This window comes from Cyprinodon tularosa, unplaced genomic scaffold (genome assembly GCF_016077235.1).
Source record: "Cyprinodon tularosa strain WSP-4 unplaced genomic scaffold, ASM1607723v1 ctg50, whole genome shotgun sequence".
In the NCBI taxonomy this organism is placed as follows: Eukaryota; Metazoa; Chordata; class Actinopteri; order Cyprinodontiformes; family Cyprinodontidae; genus Cyprinodon; species Cyprinodon tularosa.
In genome coordinates this window covers 343,721-359,910 of record NW_024039230.1, presented here as the reverse complement: position 1 = coordinate 359,910, position 16,190 = coordinate 343,721, and the positions used below count along the sequence as shown (strand labels likewise).

The 16,190-nt window shown below is 37.2% G+C and overlaps 1 protein-coding gene across 11 annotated transcripts in view; it reads right to left on the bottom strand.

Annotated features, from left to right (window-relative positions):
• The window catches only part of celf6 (CUGBP Elav-like family member 6), a 195,648-nt gene that overhangs the window by 26,668 nt on the left and 152,790 nt on the right, over window positions 1-16,190 (bottom strand). For 5 of the 11 annotated variants that reach the window (XR_005282293.1, XM_038302954.1, XM_038302951.1 and 2 more), the window contains 4 exons: window positions 7,264-7,437; window positions 6,229-6,376; window positions 1,090-1,239; window positions 205-267 (listed from right to left, as the gene is read on the bottom strand). Coding sequence is in view for 10 of the 11 variants with exons in the window: in XM_038302954.1 (XP_038158882.1) it covers window positions 205-267; window positions 1,090-1,239; window positions 6,229-6,376; window positions 7,264-7,437 (535 nt within the window). In the remaining variant the exon portion in view is untranslated. The remainder of the gene's footprint in view (window positions 1-204; window positions 268-1,089; window positions 1,240-6,228; window positions 6,377-7,263; window positions 7,438-16,190) is intronic. The other 6 variants (XM_038302960.1, XM_038302959.1, XM_038302957.1 and 3 more) reach the window with 3 other exon arrangements.

Sequence of the window (16,190 nt, the reverse complement as noted above, 5' to 3'; positions counted from 1 at the left end):
CACTATTTTAATGCAAAATTATGACAAACATTTTTATTACACTTGGCATATTCACAATCTTAACCTAAAAGAGCAGTAGATGGTAATCTGTTAAACTTTGCCTGTCACAATGCCTACTATAATAGCCAAGCAAATAAATGCAGTGAATAGATTCAAAAAGACAAACAAAGGAAGAAAGCAGAGAGGGTAGGAGAGCTGGATCACCTGCGTAGTGCTGGACACCAGCATAAGCCTGTTGGAGAGGGTCGGTCACTGTCGGACTCTGTGCTGCAGAGAGATGAGGCATGAAACAGAGAACAAAGGGTGACTTCGAAGTACAAGAGTGAAAGAAAGTAGTGACAGTAAAAAAAAAACAGTCAGACACAGAGACAAAGAGATTGAATTAAAGAGCGGGACAGAAACTGGCCTAAACAGAGAGCCATTAGGAGGTGGGATTACACAGGAAGCGGGAGAAATTTGGGCTGTCATATCTTTCTTCAAAATGTTCTTCAAAATGCCTGCTTACTCCAAATGCTTGCATCAAATATTAACAGTGTGCCAAACAAACCACTTTGTAGTTCATTACGATTGCATCTGCCTTTGCATAATGCAAATGTGGGGAGCGAATGTCTGTCAGTTCTTCAGGAATCAGTCCCAGACAGCATTAAGAGGCCGAGGACAGTCTGAGACACATCGAATTAACCATAATTGACTGATGGATGAAGTGATGGATTCATCATGATACTGAGACAGGCTTCTAAGAAATATGCCAAATACACTGCTGACTGAGCTGTAAATGCTTTTGGTTCAATAAGAAAAAAAGTGGAATTAGACACTTTGAAACACTTACTCAAAGTAAAGTAATTAAACTTTCAGTTTATATATACATTTATATATATATATATATATATATATATATATATATATATATATATATATATATATATATATATATATATATATTTATATATATATATATATATACATATATATATATATATACAGTGTATATATATATATATATATATATATATATATATATATATACATAGAAGGAAGGAGGAAGGAAGGTAGGAAGGAAGGAAGGATTAGCTACAAATGATTCCTCACCTGGGTAAGGATGGATGCCATTAGTATAGATGGGCTCCGATGTTGGCTGGCCATTGCTTTGAGGTGGTAGGGCACTGAAACCGTTAACCCCAATAGGTGTGGCTATGCTTGGCACGGCTGTAGCAGAAATGCCTGGGGGTGTGCTGGTGCCTGCAAACAGATGTTGAGCTTACCAAGGCGAGTTGATTGCAACGAGTTGATTGATAAGGAATAATGCCAAACAAGAAGAGGCGTTTTAATTTCCTCCCTAAATATATGATATTGTTAACTGAAAAAGAAAATCACAAAACAGTAGCATAACTGTCCCATACCAAATTCAGGCTTTCTATAACACCCAAGTCACCTTTTGTTATATGGTCATAACTCTGGGTTCAAAAGATAATTAGTCTATAATTAGGCAATAAGTGCAATCAAACACAGAAAAACAAACCTTGGGATTAATGTTGGTCGACATATAAAAGTTCAATAATTTTGGCAGCATTTTCCAAAGTATGATGCTTTGTGTTTTTAAGACAAAGATTAAATTTATCAATCAAATATTATTAAAAGTATGTTTATATTGAAATTTCAACTCAAAATGCTAAAGTGAGGTGTTAATGAAAGCTATATACTTAAAAAAAAAAATCTTAAGCTTGTTGGCATTGTTGGTTCTAGTGACTCGTATGCCTATCTTAAGCCGGGCATACACTATACGATTATTTGCCCTTTTCGTGCTGATTGTCCAGTTGGCCAGAATTTTTTGATCGTGCTGAGTTTCAGCATCATCATGCGTCCTGCATCGTGTAGTATACAGAGGTAACGAGGATCGATTAGCCTCTCACGACCACCTACCGATCAGGAATCGGTAGGTGGTCAAAAATGTTTGAAATTCAGTTCGGCCATCGTGAGGTGTTTGCAGGCAAATCCTGCTGCTAAAGCAGAGCTATGAGCCGAAACACTAGAACCTCATGTACTGCGCATGTGCAAACAAGAGAGCTCTTCTTCTTCTTCCAGATTGACGAGTTCAACCACGGTTATCTCTCGGCGCTCAGTGCGATGTGTGGTTTTTGGTCGTGCAGTGTGAGCAGGTAGTTGCATCAGAGCGATCGGCAAGCACAGTGTGAGATCATGCATCGTGAGCTTTGAACTTTTAAACCCTGAGGTTTTGTCGTACAGTTTGAGCTGTAGTTGCGTGCAACGATTGAAAATATTGCACAGCATATGCCTGGCTTTAACAGGACAATTGTCTTAGGGCAAATAAGTTTTCAGCTAGTCGAACACACTAATATCATGGTTATCAAAGCATCAAAGTAGGTTTTGTTACTCTGTGATTCTGCAACATTGAGTTTGAAATACAATACAGATGTTTTTTCTTGTTTTTAACTATACTGAGGTCAGCTTGTTATAACATTGCCTGTGGTCCGACACTGCTTTGCCACAAGAAATACAACATGTGTAGCCAGTGTTCTGCATACATTTAAGTCCTATACGTCTTACAGACATTTAATCACCTTTTCCACCCTACTTTTTCCCTCCAATGAACTTCTTATTAATATGCTTGAATACATCCCTCTGAGAACAACCACGAAGAACAACAAAGAAAAAGCCCTTAAGTAATAAGTTAATGTGGTTGATGCTCTTGCAGTATAAGGTACCACCTGCTGAGCATTTGCTAAGTCAGCACTCTTCCTGGTGATTTTGAAGGATAAATATAGCAATAGCAACATTTCTCTAATAAAATGTTTTATTTAATAGTGTATGTAATATTGCTTGGAGTATTAATTTACTGTAATTGAGGCATAAATAGAATTAAACTCCCTGTATGTAATACATCTATACAATATGTTTGTGACATGAAGACATATTTTCACTCTCTAAGTTACATTAATAGATTAAGTTAAATTTTTCATTATAGTCTAATTTGCTTAAATGCACTTGCATGCTACACTAAATGCACAAAATGTATTTTACTTTGTTCCTCTAAGAATCAGAGTCTGTCACCTTGCCAGTGGCCTTTTGTAATGATGGAATTTTATTTTTTTTCTTATCTGAGTGAAGGACATTTAAGTCATGTAGGATTATCTTTGATAGGTATTAGCAAGAATATGTAGGCCTTGTGGATTACAAATGCCAGGTACAGCATCAAGCCACTTTATATAATACATTTGCAACAGCCTAGCCTTCAGGCATCCTGCCTACTTAGTGTCAAGCCTTCAAAGCTCCTTATGACAAGGGCCAAAAAGATAGTTCAGACTGGGGTCCAGTGTTATCTCACACAAATCTTTGCTATTATATTGTATAAGCCAAGGACTCTGCATCCCAAGTTATTGCATTGGCTGAGTTCCCAGAAAACACACATCAGAAAGACAGAGGGAGAATGTCACTTGCAGAGCAAGAAAGAAGAGATAATGTGTGAGCAGAAAGGAGGTAGGAACTATCATGTGCCTGCCAATGGTGTATGGATTTGCACTACATCTTCTATCACCAAGCCTCCCTCAGCACAAGCTTCTACTTTCTTTAATTTAACTTATGAGTTTTGGCTTTACAGTAAAACAGAGCTTAGATCTAAAAGCAAGTAAGTAAACTTTATTTTTATAGCATCTCTGAGATGTCAAAACAACAAAGTGATTTATAATAAAAACACATAAAATGGAGAACATTAACAATTAAACTTCTCCATCAATAAGTTTTTAGTTGTCTTTAAAAGGTTGAACGAATCAAGACAGTATAGAGATTGTGGCAACCCACCTTGCCAATGTTAAGGGCAAGGGATTTATATCATCTGCTCTTAAAAATCATTTGTGGAACCATTAACAGCCTTTGGCTGGTATACCTCTGATGTCTAGAACAGGTCTAGAGGATTAAAATAAAGAAAGGGTCTCTAAAAATAAAGATTTACAAATGCATTCAACAAGGTACTGTAGTAAGTGTAAAAGGACTTCTAGTCTCTGTATCTTTCTTGTGTTGCTTGGAAGCCTTGCAACAGCATTCTTAACTGACTATAGAAGGATGAGATATTTATTATTTATTGTTTAAACAAATAAAATGGCTTTTACTATGTTCAATACTAGATAAAAAAAAAAAGTATAATAGGCTTAACTGCAACTTTGACCAACTTTGGTTTGATTTATTTGTTTGCTAAAACACAAACAAACATGCAAACAAACAAAAAACAGTCCCTAATTTTCTATGAAAGATTGGCCCTCCAATGAGATAGAAGGATCTAAAAAATGACAATGTTATTAAGGTTTGGTTTGACAAAAGATACTTAAGATACTACAACACATTTAAATAAGGCATCATCTTGAAGTAAGAGTAGATATTAAAAAATCACCATCCTCAACATATGATAACACAGCAGAAAAGTTTCTAATTATTTGGTGTTGGGGGAAAATATGTAAAAGAAATAGAAATTCCCAACCACCCAGGCTCTTGGAATCTGACAAGCAGGAACTGATACATTGCTTAGGCAAGAAAAACAAATGTGCATACAATAAGTGATCTATAGAGCATGCATGACCAAAACATAAGATGTGCAAACCTGTTCAGCTCCGCCCCCTTTAAATTAGCATATTGCGTATGCTACTAGCACAAAATATGACTTATAGTGTACTTTGCAAAAGTATCTACAGTACTACAAACAAAATAAACTAACAAAAAAGAGGTAAATGAAAATGACAAATGTTTAATATAAAAAAAAATTTGAAATAAATCTTAAAATATTGCTCAACAAGATAGGGGCATAATAACCGAATAAAACGTTGCTATGCTTCTTGAGGAGCTAGTCAATTAACATTGAAGGAGAAAATAAGATCCCTTTCATGGTTTTTGGTTTGGAGAGTCCTTTGACATACTCTATAATTGTTGTTGTCAATTGGATGTTTTTCCTGTTTTAAAAATGCTGGAATATTTGGGTTCAATTATGATTTTCTTTTTTTTTTTTCAATTGCATATAGAATTGCTCCCCATTGTATTAATCTGTTCCAAGCTGTGCAGAGGTGTTTATTTTTTCTACCTATAAAATTCTCCTAATGTAGTTTCTGAGAGTCCACATATGTTTGCATGCACACAGACTCTCGATCACCTATCGTCGTATCATTGTACCAATGCCTTGTTGGGCCATAAAATGACCTCAGACATTTTTGCCTGTAGGATTGCTCCCTTACTTCAAACAGCATTTACATCATGTTCAGTTTTGATATATAATTTGGGGGGTATTGATCGTTTTATTAGAGTCTTAGTCAGTCACTTCATTTGGATGGGACTAAATTGATCTCAGATAATAAAGTAAAAAAATCTTGGTGTTACTTTTGATCAGGACCTGTCATTTAAATCCCATATCAAAGAATTTGGATTGAATTTAACTGAACTTGAATGTTTTTGTGTACTTTTTGAGTACAGATTTAAACTAATTCTATATTTCTGGATATTTCTGGGAACAGTTACGTGTATAAATTCTCAGTTATCTGGGTCAAGGAAACCACAAAAAAAGGCTTAAATTGGAAGGAAACTACACTTTTGCTCAGTAAATTTCTCCAAATCCATAACTCCAACTACAAATTGCTCTGGTGCGAGCCGACAGAATTGACAAAGAATCCTGGATAGGTGTTGAACCCTGTGGAAAAAAAACTAAACAAAAGTTTGGTTGCCTTTCAATTCAAGCCTGTTTTTCAGGGCCCGTTGGATCTTCAAATCATAGACAATAAAATGAGTTTTGTCATGAGATTTCTTGTGATTTGATGCTATATAAATAAACCAAATCCCAATTAATTGAATAGAAAGAAGCAACATAAAAAATCATAATGTAATATGCCTTAATGATTTTAGTAATTTTCTGAATACTAAGTGGGAAGTAGCGTCCTAGTGGTTAGGGCATTGTGCTTGGAATCCAGAGGTTCTTAGTTCTAGCCCCACTCCCACAGACTGCCACTCTGGGTCCCTGAGCAAAGACCCTAACCCAGCACTGCTCCCAGGGCGCCAAACGATGGCAGCCCACTGCTCCCCTTGGGGATGGGTTCAATGCAGAGAGTTATTTTCGTTGCTCTGTACTTGTGACAGTGTAATCACAATAAAACATGTTTCCCTGCATCTGTGAGCTATTATAAGACAACCATGATGAATGATAACTTGTCCCAGTGAACTCTAAGACTTAGTGCTTACCTGAAGACGGTGTCATGGGAGTAGCCACCAGACCATTGACATTAAAAGCTGCCATTTGCTGCATTTGTGCAGCAGCAATGGCGGCCATAGGGTTCAGGTAGGACCCTTGTGTTGCTGCCATCAGGGCTGCTTGCTGTTGCATCATCTGCTGTAGGATTAAAGAGCAGTGGGGGGAGAGGAGAATGGTGAGAGGGATAAAGGGGAGGAAAGAAAAGGAAAGATGAGTCATACAGCTGCAAAACAGAGCATGTTTTCTCTCACATGTGTTTTTTAGGTCCATGCCTTGTTCTTGAACTGAATGACTTGGGTTGTCCTGCAGCTTTGCTTGCAGGCTACTATAAGGCTTTGCTGGCCTTGTGCTCATTACATGGAAGGAAGATAAAAGCAATAAGAATGCTGAATTCGATGTATACCTGTATGTCTGTATATGGGATAAAAAAAAAAGCAGTAATGGCGGGGTTCAGTCACAGAGTGCGAGTGGGCGATTCTCACCTGTCAGGATGAGTTGTTAGCTACTGTGTGAGTGCAAAATCTCACAGACTCCTAACTCAGACTGTGACTTTCATGTGTGAATATGAAATAGGGGTGGGCCTGGCTGACAGGAAAGGGCGTAAGGGGTGAACAGGTCTCTTCTTTGTAATAAAATGCACCTCTTCTTGAGCAGAAAAGTATATCTAAAAGAGGCAGGCTAGAGTTAGCAGTTTAAATTCTTATACAGGTCAGGATACACTGGAATGAAAGATGAATATAAAGTGAACACTATATGCAGGGTAGATGTGCAAATATGACATGCATATTTCAGTTTAGAGATAACATCACAAACTCATTAAGGAAAAAACAATACAAGTAGATACATCGATCAGAACTATTAAGAAAAAAATTCTGCTTAAAGAAGCTACAGAACATTTCAAATATAAGTGATTTTTCAATTGTGAATATTTCATAAAATTCTTGTGTGTCACATGCCTAGTTGGAGAGAAAGCAAAATCAAACCTCTGATCACAACATTTTGTTCTTTCTTTTTTTAAAGCTCACCGTCTCCTCTCCCGCTGGGCTGAGACTTACAGCATGAGAGTAGGCGCCATAGGCCCCAAACTGGATGGTCATGGGACTGAAGATGCCGAGCTGGCCCGCCATCTGGTGCATCCTCCGCAGAGTCCTCTCTTTATCAGTATCTGCAAATTTGACCACCAGGCTGGACGAGGCACCCTGCGACGACACATAGTTTACAAGGTTAACAGAATAGGCAACCAATGCTTGTAAGATTGCACTGCCTGAAATTTCAATCATTCATACAAATGGCAACAAAGCTTCCAAAGTATTCATACTAACTGAATGTTTTTCACATTTTATCATGTCAAAGCAACAAATTTCATAGTATCTTATTGAGATTGATACTGAGATTGATGACAGACCAACACAGAGTAGCACACAACTGTGAACTAAAAGCAAAAGCATATGTGTTTTTAAAAGTCTTACAAACCCATTTAAAAAAGTGATATGTGCATTGGTATCAAATCCTGTAGTTTATTATTATACTACCTGCATTACGAAAGGAGGAAGTTAGCAAATCAGGTCAGTTTTTTGAAGGACAAAAAGGTTTTGTTGGAGAATATTAATAAACAAATGATATCTTGAAGAATCATTGAATGAATAAGTGAATGGATGAAAGAAAGAAATGAATAAAAGAAGAATAAAATAATCATTTATACCAGACTGGTCAGGGTATAGTTGCTAAATGTTGAAAGCAGGGTTGGAAATCTATTCATTATTTTAAAACAGAAAAGGTATGGAATAAATGCACAGCAATGATGACATCACCTATTTAGTTCAGTTCATTTCAGTTCAGTTTATTTACATATATAGCACCAGTTTACCAGGTATGTCATCTGAAGGTACTTTACACTGTAGAGACAATTCAACCAGATCATACAATCATATAGGTTCAAAGTATTCTATCTAAGGAAAACCTGCTGATTGTATCGACTCATTGTCTTGAAAGCATTCCCTCACACCAGGCATCTATCAGTTGCAACCTAGCCTAACTTGCCAGGCCTTTAAGAGAAAATTGATCGCATAACCTAATCTGTCTAACATTTAAGTTTTTTTTTTTTTCCTACAGTAAATGCAACACTTTTTAGAATCTAAATTGTAAAACAAACACATAATTAAGGAGTATGAATACCTTTGGTCTAATAATGTCAGTTTGACAAAGGTAACTCCTTAATCTCAATAAACAGAAATGTGGCAACATGAAGAAGTCCATAGTAACGCATGCAAAGAGTTTTTTTTTTCTTTGTCTGAAAGATTGTCTGTTAATATACTCAGGGGTGGCTTTAGGAAATTTGGGGCTCTAGGTAAACACAGGCATTGGGCCCTCTGAACTGAGAAGACAACTCATAATCCAGAACCATTATAATGATACAGAAATTTTAATAGAAGAGACAAACATTATTAACAAAATTTTGACCTCCCTCAATTATGTTTTTCAGAAATTATATTACGGTATGTCTAGGGAAAATAACAATTCAATATATCTTTAATCATATTATGGAGAGTGAAAATGCCTTTTGAGATATCTCAAATTACATCACCTGATTTGTCATTTAAAGTGTCATAGATCAGGAATTATAATCAAGATATTTCAGTTAATTTGAACTAGTCAAAACTATATTTTTTCATTATCCGAATTATGAAATAGCCCCCTAGTTCTGTCACTGAGCTGTCCTAACAGTTGCCTGCAGAATTTTTCATGGCTGCAGTGGCACTGGCTCTTCTTGACAAAGTTGCTCCAAAATACCACAATATAGAAAGAACTCTGTGTGGAGAACAATAACTTTGTGATCTCTAAGACTGCTTTAGAAATCTGTCATGAATTGCTGCAGGGAAGTTAGTTAGAAGCTGGATATTCAAGCTCTGCTGAGTTGGCCGCACCTATCTCACCATCGATCCGATTCAGGAGCTCAGACTTTACTGTTACTTCCCGTTCTTACGAGCGGTGAATCTTTTAGGGACCATCAACAAATTCCCGAACTAAGCACTCTTGAGTAATACAAAAAAATAAATCCCTTGTCTCATGACCAACTGAAACAAAGGCTATATCCTGCTACTACATTACATAAATGAGGCATGGGGCCCCGAGACACACATAATATTATAAGTATTGTGATGGCCTTTTTAATTAAAGGATTTTTATCAAAAACATAATCAATATGCACAAATAAGTAAAAGCTGTATTAACAACACATGTAAAGTTTTATGAGGCCCCCAGGAACTTGGGGCCCTAGGCAACTGCCTAGTTTTGTCAAATGGTACAACCGCCCCTTAACATATACTCAACAAAGTTGATCTGAGCGAAGATATGATTTATAGGAAAATGGGGATATTAGATTTTAACTAACCTAAATCTAACTAACATCTCGCATTTTACTTGCTGACAGCTGGAATGGGAATGTACAACCCAATCTCCAGTTTATATTACCGTCCAGTTTTCACATGAAACGCAAATGAATATGCACCTTGCAAGAGTGCACTCACTTAGCTGTCACCTTTCAGTGGAAGAGAACAGTGAGTGCTCTTTGCTTTTGTGAACCTTCCAACTCCACTGTATACACTAGGAGTGAACTGTGATCCTAACCAGATCCCACAGGAGTGCCAGTTCCCCACTGGTAAAGCTTCACTGAATATAGTGCGGGGTAATTAGGTTTGACAAAAGCCTTCGGCATGTAGAGGGCGAAGTATTGACTAATGGCTCTTCCTTATGGCAGATATAGTTCCATATTGATGTCCATGCTCCTGAGTTTGCATCCAATTAAATCATTTGAAAGACACAGTCCAGAATCACTTTCTCGTTTGGACAAAGGATGCAGGGTATGCATGAGTGAAAGACAAATATAGAGGCTGTGAGGCTACCAGGCAAAAAAGCAGACACTGTCAAGAGGACGTAGGTTCTATTTAATTACAGGCAGTGCATGCTTGGAAAGAACATGGAATACCATCAGGACAGAAAGACAGAAACAGCTGAGGTGAGTTGGGGGTTACGGCAATCAGGATACGATTACTAAGTTTTTTTAAAAGCAGACACATTAGGAGGGAAGGTCCCCGTGATCACAACTGAGAGCGATGAAAAATAGCCTTATCCTGACCGGTTCAGTGCAATTTTTGGCTTTGATTTACATTTCCATATTTTTTAATGAGTTGAAAATAAAAATGTCAGAAGACTGTTAGGTACGGAAATGTCGAGCACATCTGTTTCTTGTGCAAGTATACAGGAACTTTCTAAATTCTTATGTTATTAACCAAATAACAATAATATAAATATTTATTTCACAGTTCTCTTATAAGTGAACAATGCAATTTCTTTTACATCGTGATTACAGTTGATATAATAAAAGAAATGTGTTTATAAAGAACACAACTCTTGTTGCTGTTGCTGTTACCCGAAATTGGTCTTTAGCATTGGAAAGGAAATGTTTTGGCTGTAGATAAATATGAAGAAGAGTCTGGAATGATGGAAAGCATCACAGAGGACCCGCGGGACAGCGTATCTCAGATGGGAACCTATCAGAGCCAGCCAGCACCCCACCTCAGGCCAGAGGAGACCCATCTGTTGTTACTCCCTTGGTGTCATTTTAATTAGTTAAATCAATACTTGGATATGGCAGTGTTAACGGCACCAGTTTTCCTGTTTTAATTTCATTTCATTCCACCTCATGACCTTTTTTCTCTATGCTTTCTCAACTTTGTGGTGCAGTTTAGGGGACTGGGCGGTTAGATTTAATGAGGTTGGCAGTGAGCAAACATCTTCTTGCAGCCTTGTTGCACTACCCTGCCCACAGCATGGGTAACTGGCATTTAGATTCCCTAATTTTCTTCCTTCTGTATTTGTGTTTTCTTATATTCTTTTAATACCTCATGAAGAATGCATTATGAGTTTTGTGACAGTGAACGCCTGAGGCTGTCTGTAGTCACTACACCGTGACTCCAGATGAAGCAAGTCTGGCTGGGTCTGCTACCTTCCAGCAGAGAGCTCTGTCTGAAGACACCAACACTGAAATGGACCTGCTCTGAAATGTTTCGGCATAAAGTCTGAACTAATATTAAATTCTTTTCGATTTGTCACCCAGAACAAAAATAAAATTATTGTCCCGACAAGCAGACCTCTCCATCAACAATATCTTAGTCAGGTTTTTCTCTCTTCAAACCAATAGGTATGGTACAGGTATGGTTTACACACACATATACATATATATATATATATATATATATATATATATATATATATATATATATATATATATATACATACATACATATACTATAAACAAATTTCACATGCTACACCTAGCACCTAAAATAAGAGTTGTAAACTGAAGAAAGCACTTACATAGAGCCTATTTGACAACACCAGCATGCAACAAAACCAAGAAAAGAAACATATACTTCCCTAAACAAAAGGAAATCATAATCAGAGAGAAACATATTGTGGATGTACATGTGCTTATTGAGAGATTAGCCATTTATTTAACTTTGCAAGTTTAACAGGACATTTTCAAACTTCAGATTTTAGATCGTAAGAAGCAATTTATGCTCAAAACCTCTCACATTGGAGTGGGCAAAAATGACTGTACACACAAGGACAAATGTTGACACTAAGGACAGTAAAGGCATTCATTTTATCTAAAGGTCACTTAGATTTTCATTCATAAACTTTGTTTTTTTCTTAAATTGAATTTTTCAAATATGAAGTGTTAAAATGCAAACAACTTGCAGTTTGTAAAGGGATTCAACCTTTTTCCCAGCACTAGAAAGGAGTTTCTAAAACAATTAAATAAATAACTATTCAAATGATAAAATTCTCATGATATGAAATGTACCGGATTGGCCCGAATATAAGACGGTTTTTTTTTTTTTTTTTTTTGGGGGGGGGGGGGGGGGGGGTTCAGTAAAACTGTGTGAAAATGTGGGGTCGTCTTTTAATCTGGGACTAACCAATTATATAGGCTTTGGTTGCTAAACAACCACAACAGCAGTGGGGGCTAGTTTTTTATAAAGCCAGTGACATCACTGTGTCTGTGACCATCGTTCTATCACAACAGAGCAGAAGTGACAAGAATGGTACAAATAGGCCTAGATCTCCCATTCACTAAAAAGAGCTGGGATTATATAGTTAACTTTATAGCAAACTCAGTTAATTTACCGTTTGGACAGAAGATCACTACTTTTTGCTCCCCATTGGTCACGTGATTCACGTCTTGACTGTGACATTTTTGTTATTAGGTGCGGCTGTCGGGTCACGACAACCTATAGTGACAGTGGGCCGCTATCACAGCAAATCCCATAATGCTTTGTGAGGAGAGCTCTCCATGCAAAGCATTCCGGGATAAATGTACTCCTCCAATAACAATGGATGATCACTGCTTTTCAAAGGTACATTATGGGACATTTCAAGTCCACTACTTTTTCATCTGCTAGACGTTCGGACACTCATTCAAAATGGCTTAACCACTAGTGCCCTATATAGTGATTAGGGCAGACATTCGGAAATACACATGCAGAATTGCTTCCCAGAACGGAGTGGATCAAAAGTCAGACAAGTTTGCAGACATTTGAGGCGGCGTTATGGCGACAATTTTAAAATAATGGTGGTTAGCACAGCGGAGGCATCAAACAACTCTCAGGCACCAAAGATGGCACATTCAAAAAGACAAGAAAATGCAAACTGCAAAGAAAAGCTTATCAAAAAATTGCAGAGCTGCAAGGTGAGAGTAGGAGTGACAGCATGTGCAGCGAGGCAGAGAACATCTCTGAGTAAAAGCCTCATGCAGATTTTTGAGAAGTTCTCGTGCAAAGTTAAGATTGCATTTGAGTTGAAGTGTTCCAAGATTTAAATAAAATGTGTCATTACTGTTTTGTTTTTTGTTCTTTTTACTTTTTATAGTTTAATTGCACTTCAATATACAACAGTTTCTTAAAATAGTCTTTTCCTTTCCTTTTTGGTCTTTTTGTTTTGTTCCTAAAACTGGTCCTGGAAATCAGGGGTCGTCTAATAATCAGGGTCGTCATATATGCAGGTCTGAGAACGAAATTTAATTAAGTACACGTACAAAGATTTTATTGTTATTTGTTGGGCTTTAGAAGACAAAATAAACCCCAGAAACTTTTAGAATAGGCAGCACGGGCCTAATACACAACTTTTTGGCTCAAGATAATATTTATATTTTATTATATTTTATATATATATGTATAAATTATTTTGATATCTCATCTAGAGCTTCATATAAATCTGAAACAGAAAAAAAATGCATAGCTCACTGCCAAAAAACAAAGCAATTGGCTGAACAATAATGTATTCTTTTTTCCTTGTTCATAAAGCATATTTAAAGGCTGTTCCTGATTAAGACAAGTATTTTACTGCATTCACATTAAAAAGCAGTACCAATTTTAATCTAATTTCTGACCAAAGCAATTAACCATGGTGAGACCAAACACCCACACATATCCAAAGTTACAGGTTGCAGAACTCTGTAAATATTTAAACAATCCAAACCACTTAAAGGGAAACAGGCATGTAGCCACGTAATGAAGGTACAGGCACTGGCAAACAAGGGCTGGATGCAAAGCAGCCGCTTCTTACTGGCTGCAGAAAATCGTGAGCTGACAAACAAACAGAATAATAACCTCCCACAGCACGACTCCCATACCTTGAGAGAAAATGAATTCCACAAATTTGATAAGGGTCAAAGGGAGCCTTCACTTTTGACAGGTACAACTAAGGAATTTGTCACAGGTTTGAAAACTAATCTAATTTTTTGAACAACACACTTGACTTGTGAAAATATCCTTTATTCGATTTCGTATAGGGCACAAAATACACAGAAAGGGAAAATGCACAATGGTAATTGAAGGATTAGAACTCAACTGCAACGGTGAAATGGGATAATGCTTTTATCTCTGCATTACAGTGATAGAAAGACACTGTGGTGAAGTGTCTAAAACCAGGTAAAGTGACTTTTTTATATCCATCAAAAAGGCTTATAGCACTGCAAATAACAAGCTGTGTCGATGAAGAGAAAACAAATACAAAAGGGAGTTGGATCAGCCATCTACGTTCTTTAAACACTATTCAAAATGTGAATCTATATTCAAATAATAAAATAATAAACAGATCATCAACATCCTTTAATTTTTGGGATATACCAAGCTACATGTTTCAACCATGAGTCCCTAAATCTGCTTTATTGCCTCACATTGAACTTTAAGGACCTTTTTGAATCTCTAAAAGCCTCATTGGGGGAACATCACTCATTAGCAGAAAGAGAAGCTGACATAATCTGGATATACATGGCTTTTCATGCTCATGTCTACTCTGAGCAGCAAACTGAACCACACAAGATTTCTAAGTAAATTCCTCATTATTACACATCTCTACCACACAAACACACTCTTTAAGCCCTGTCAGACACACTACAACACCAACATGACAATATGTGTAATTTGCCGGTTGCTGCTGGCCTAACCCTAAGTTTGCCATTTTGAAGTTCTGCCACCTGTGCTTTCTGGCCGTAAAGCAATTTAAAAGCTGAACTGGGGAGAGTTCTTGCTCTGAGCTCAATCAACATTTAGGTTAATTTTCATAGCACATAAAAAAAATATTTAATTAAAACATCTATCCACATTTGCCCTACTGGTGACATCCTGGGCCCTTAAGCTTCATCCAAACTTTTCACAGTGGTCCACTGTGTTTCATTAGCAGTATTTTTATAGTGCATGTGTGTACCAGGTAACACAGATGTTGCTGAGTGAACATTAAGTGAAAAAGAGAGACAGAGTGAGAGACAACTCTTTGTTTGAGGTTTATTCGCAGCTGGCACCAGGCAGAGTGCAGAGCAGCCCACTCCTCGAATCCTGCCTGTTAATCTGTTGTTGATGTCATGTGGCATTATCCAAATTAACTGCATCTCCCATTGCAACCAAAGCTTTCGTTTGGCACTAATGACCATCTTGACAAATATTCTGAAAGGAAGACAACAGGTGATATGAAAGATGGAGAGAGCGATGGATAATTTAGTTGATGAGGCTCTATATCTCAATTTAAAAATCTTATTCCTGGCTGCTCTTCAATGATCCAGTGCTCTAAAAAATGCATTGTTTTAGCTAAAATAAAAGTTGCAATACACAAAGTTGATGTTAGCCACGAGCATTAGTAAATCTATTGTGGAAAGTTGAAAAAGCATAGCCTCCCAGAAAAAAGAGCTTTAAATCTGCCAAATGTTTGTCATGTTGCCCTCTAGAAATCAAGTCAACAAGATTCTTTCATAAGATAATTTTGTGAAGACTTGAATTTAAATGCAGGATTTCTGTCTTTATATTATGCTCAAAAAATTAAGCTTAAGCAAAAATTCAATCTGGAAAACTCTAAACAGCTTCCACTGAATCGCCTGCGATGTCCCTCGTTCAGCTCTAGCCAATCAACTCGAGGACCGCACCTTCTCCGAAACCAATCATATTTAAAGCTCCCCTTCATTTAGCTCCTGGCTCAGCTTTTCTCTTCCTCACGCAGGCAAACTTTCACCCATCTCCACCCCATCTCCTCCCTCATTCTCAGTCCCACTCACCCTCTGGTTTCCTCAGTGTTCCCCAGGGGGGAACACTGCTCTAATCCTTTTCTAGTTTACTCATCCAAGCGTACATCAGTCTTCTGCCAGTTGATGGCCACTCACACTGAGCCTGGTTCTGCTGGAAGTTTCTTCCTGTTAAAAGGGAATTTTCCTCTCCACTGTTGCTACATGTGTGTGCGGAATGAGGGATTGCAGAAAGTAAACGAGTCCTAGCAATCAGCTGGTTTTCATTAGACAGAAATATTTAGAAGAATATGATTGTGTTACCTGTATAAAGAAATTGAATATTTTTTTATTGCAGCCTCTCTTTGTGAGAGTCTCTCTGGCTGAATATAAGTTTGT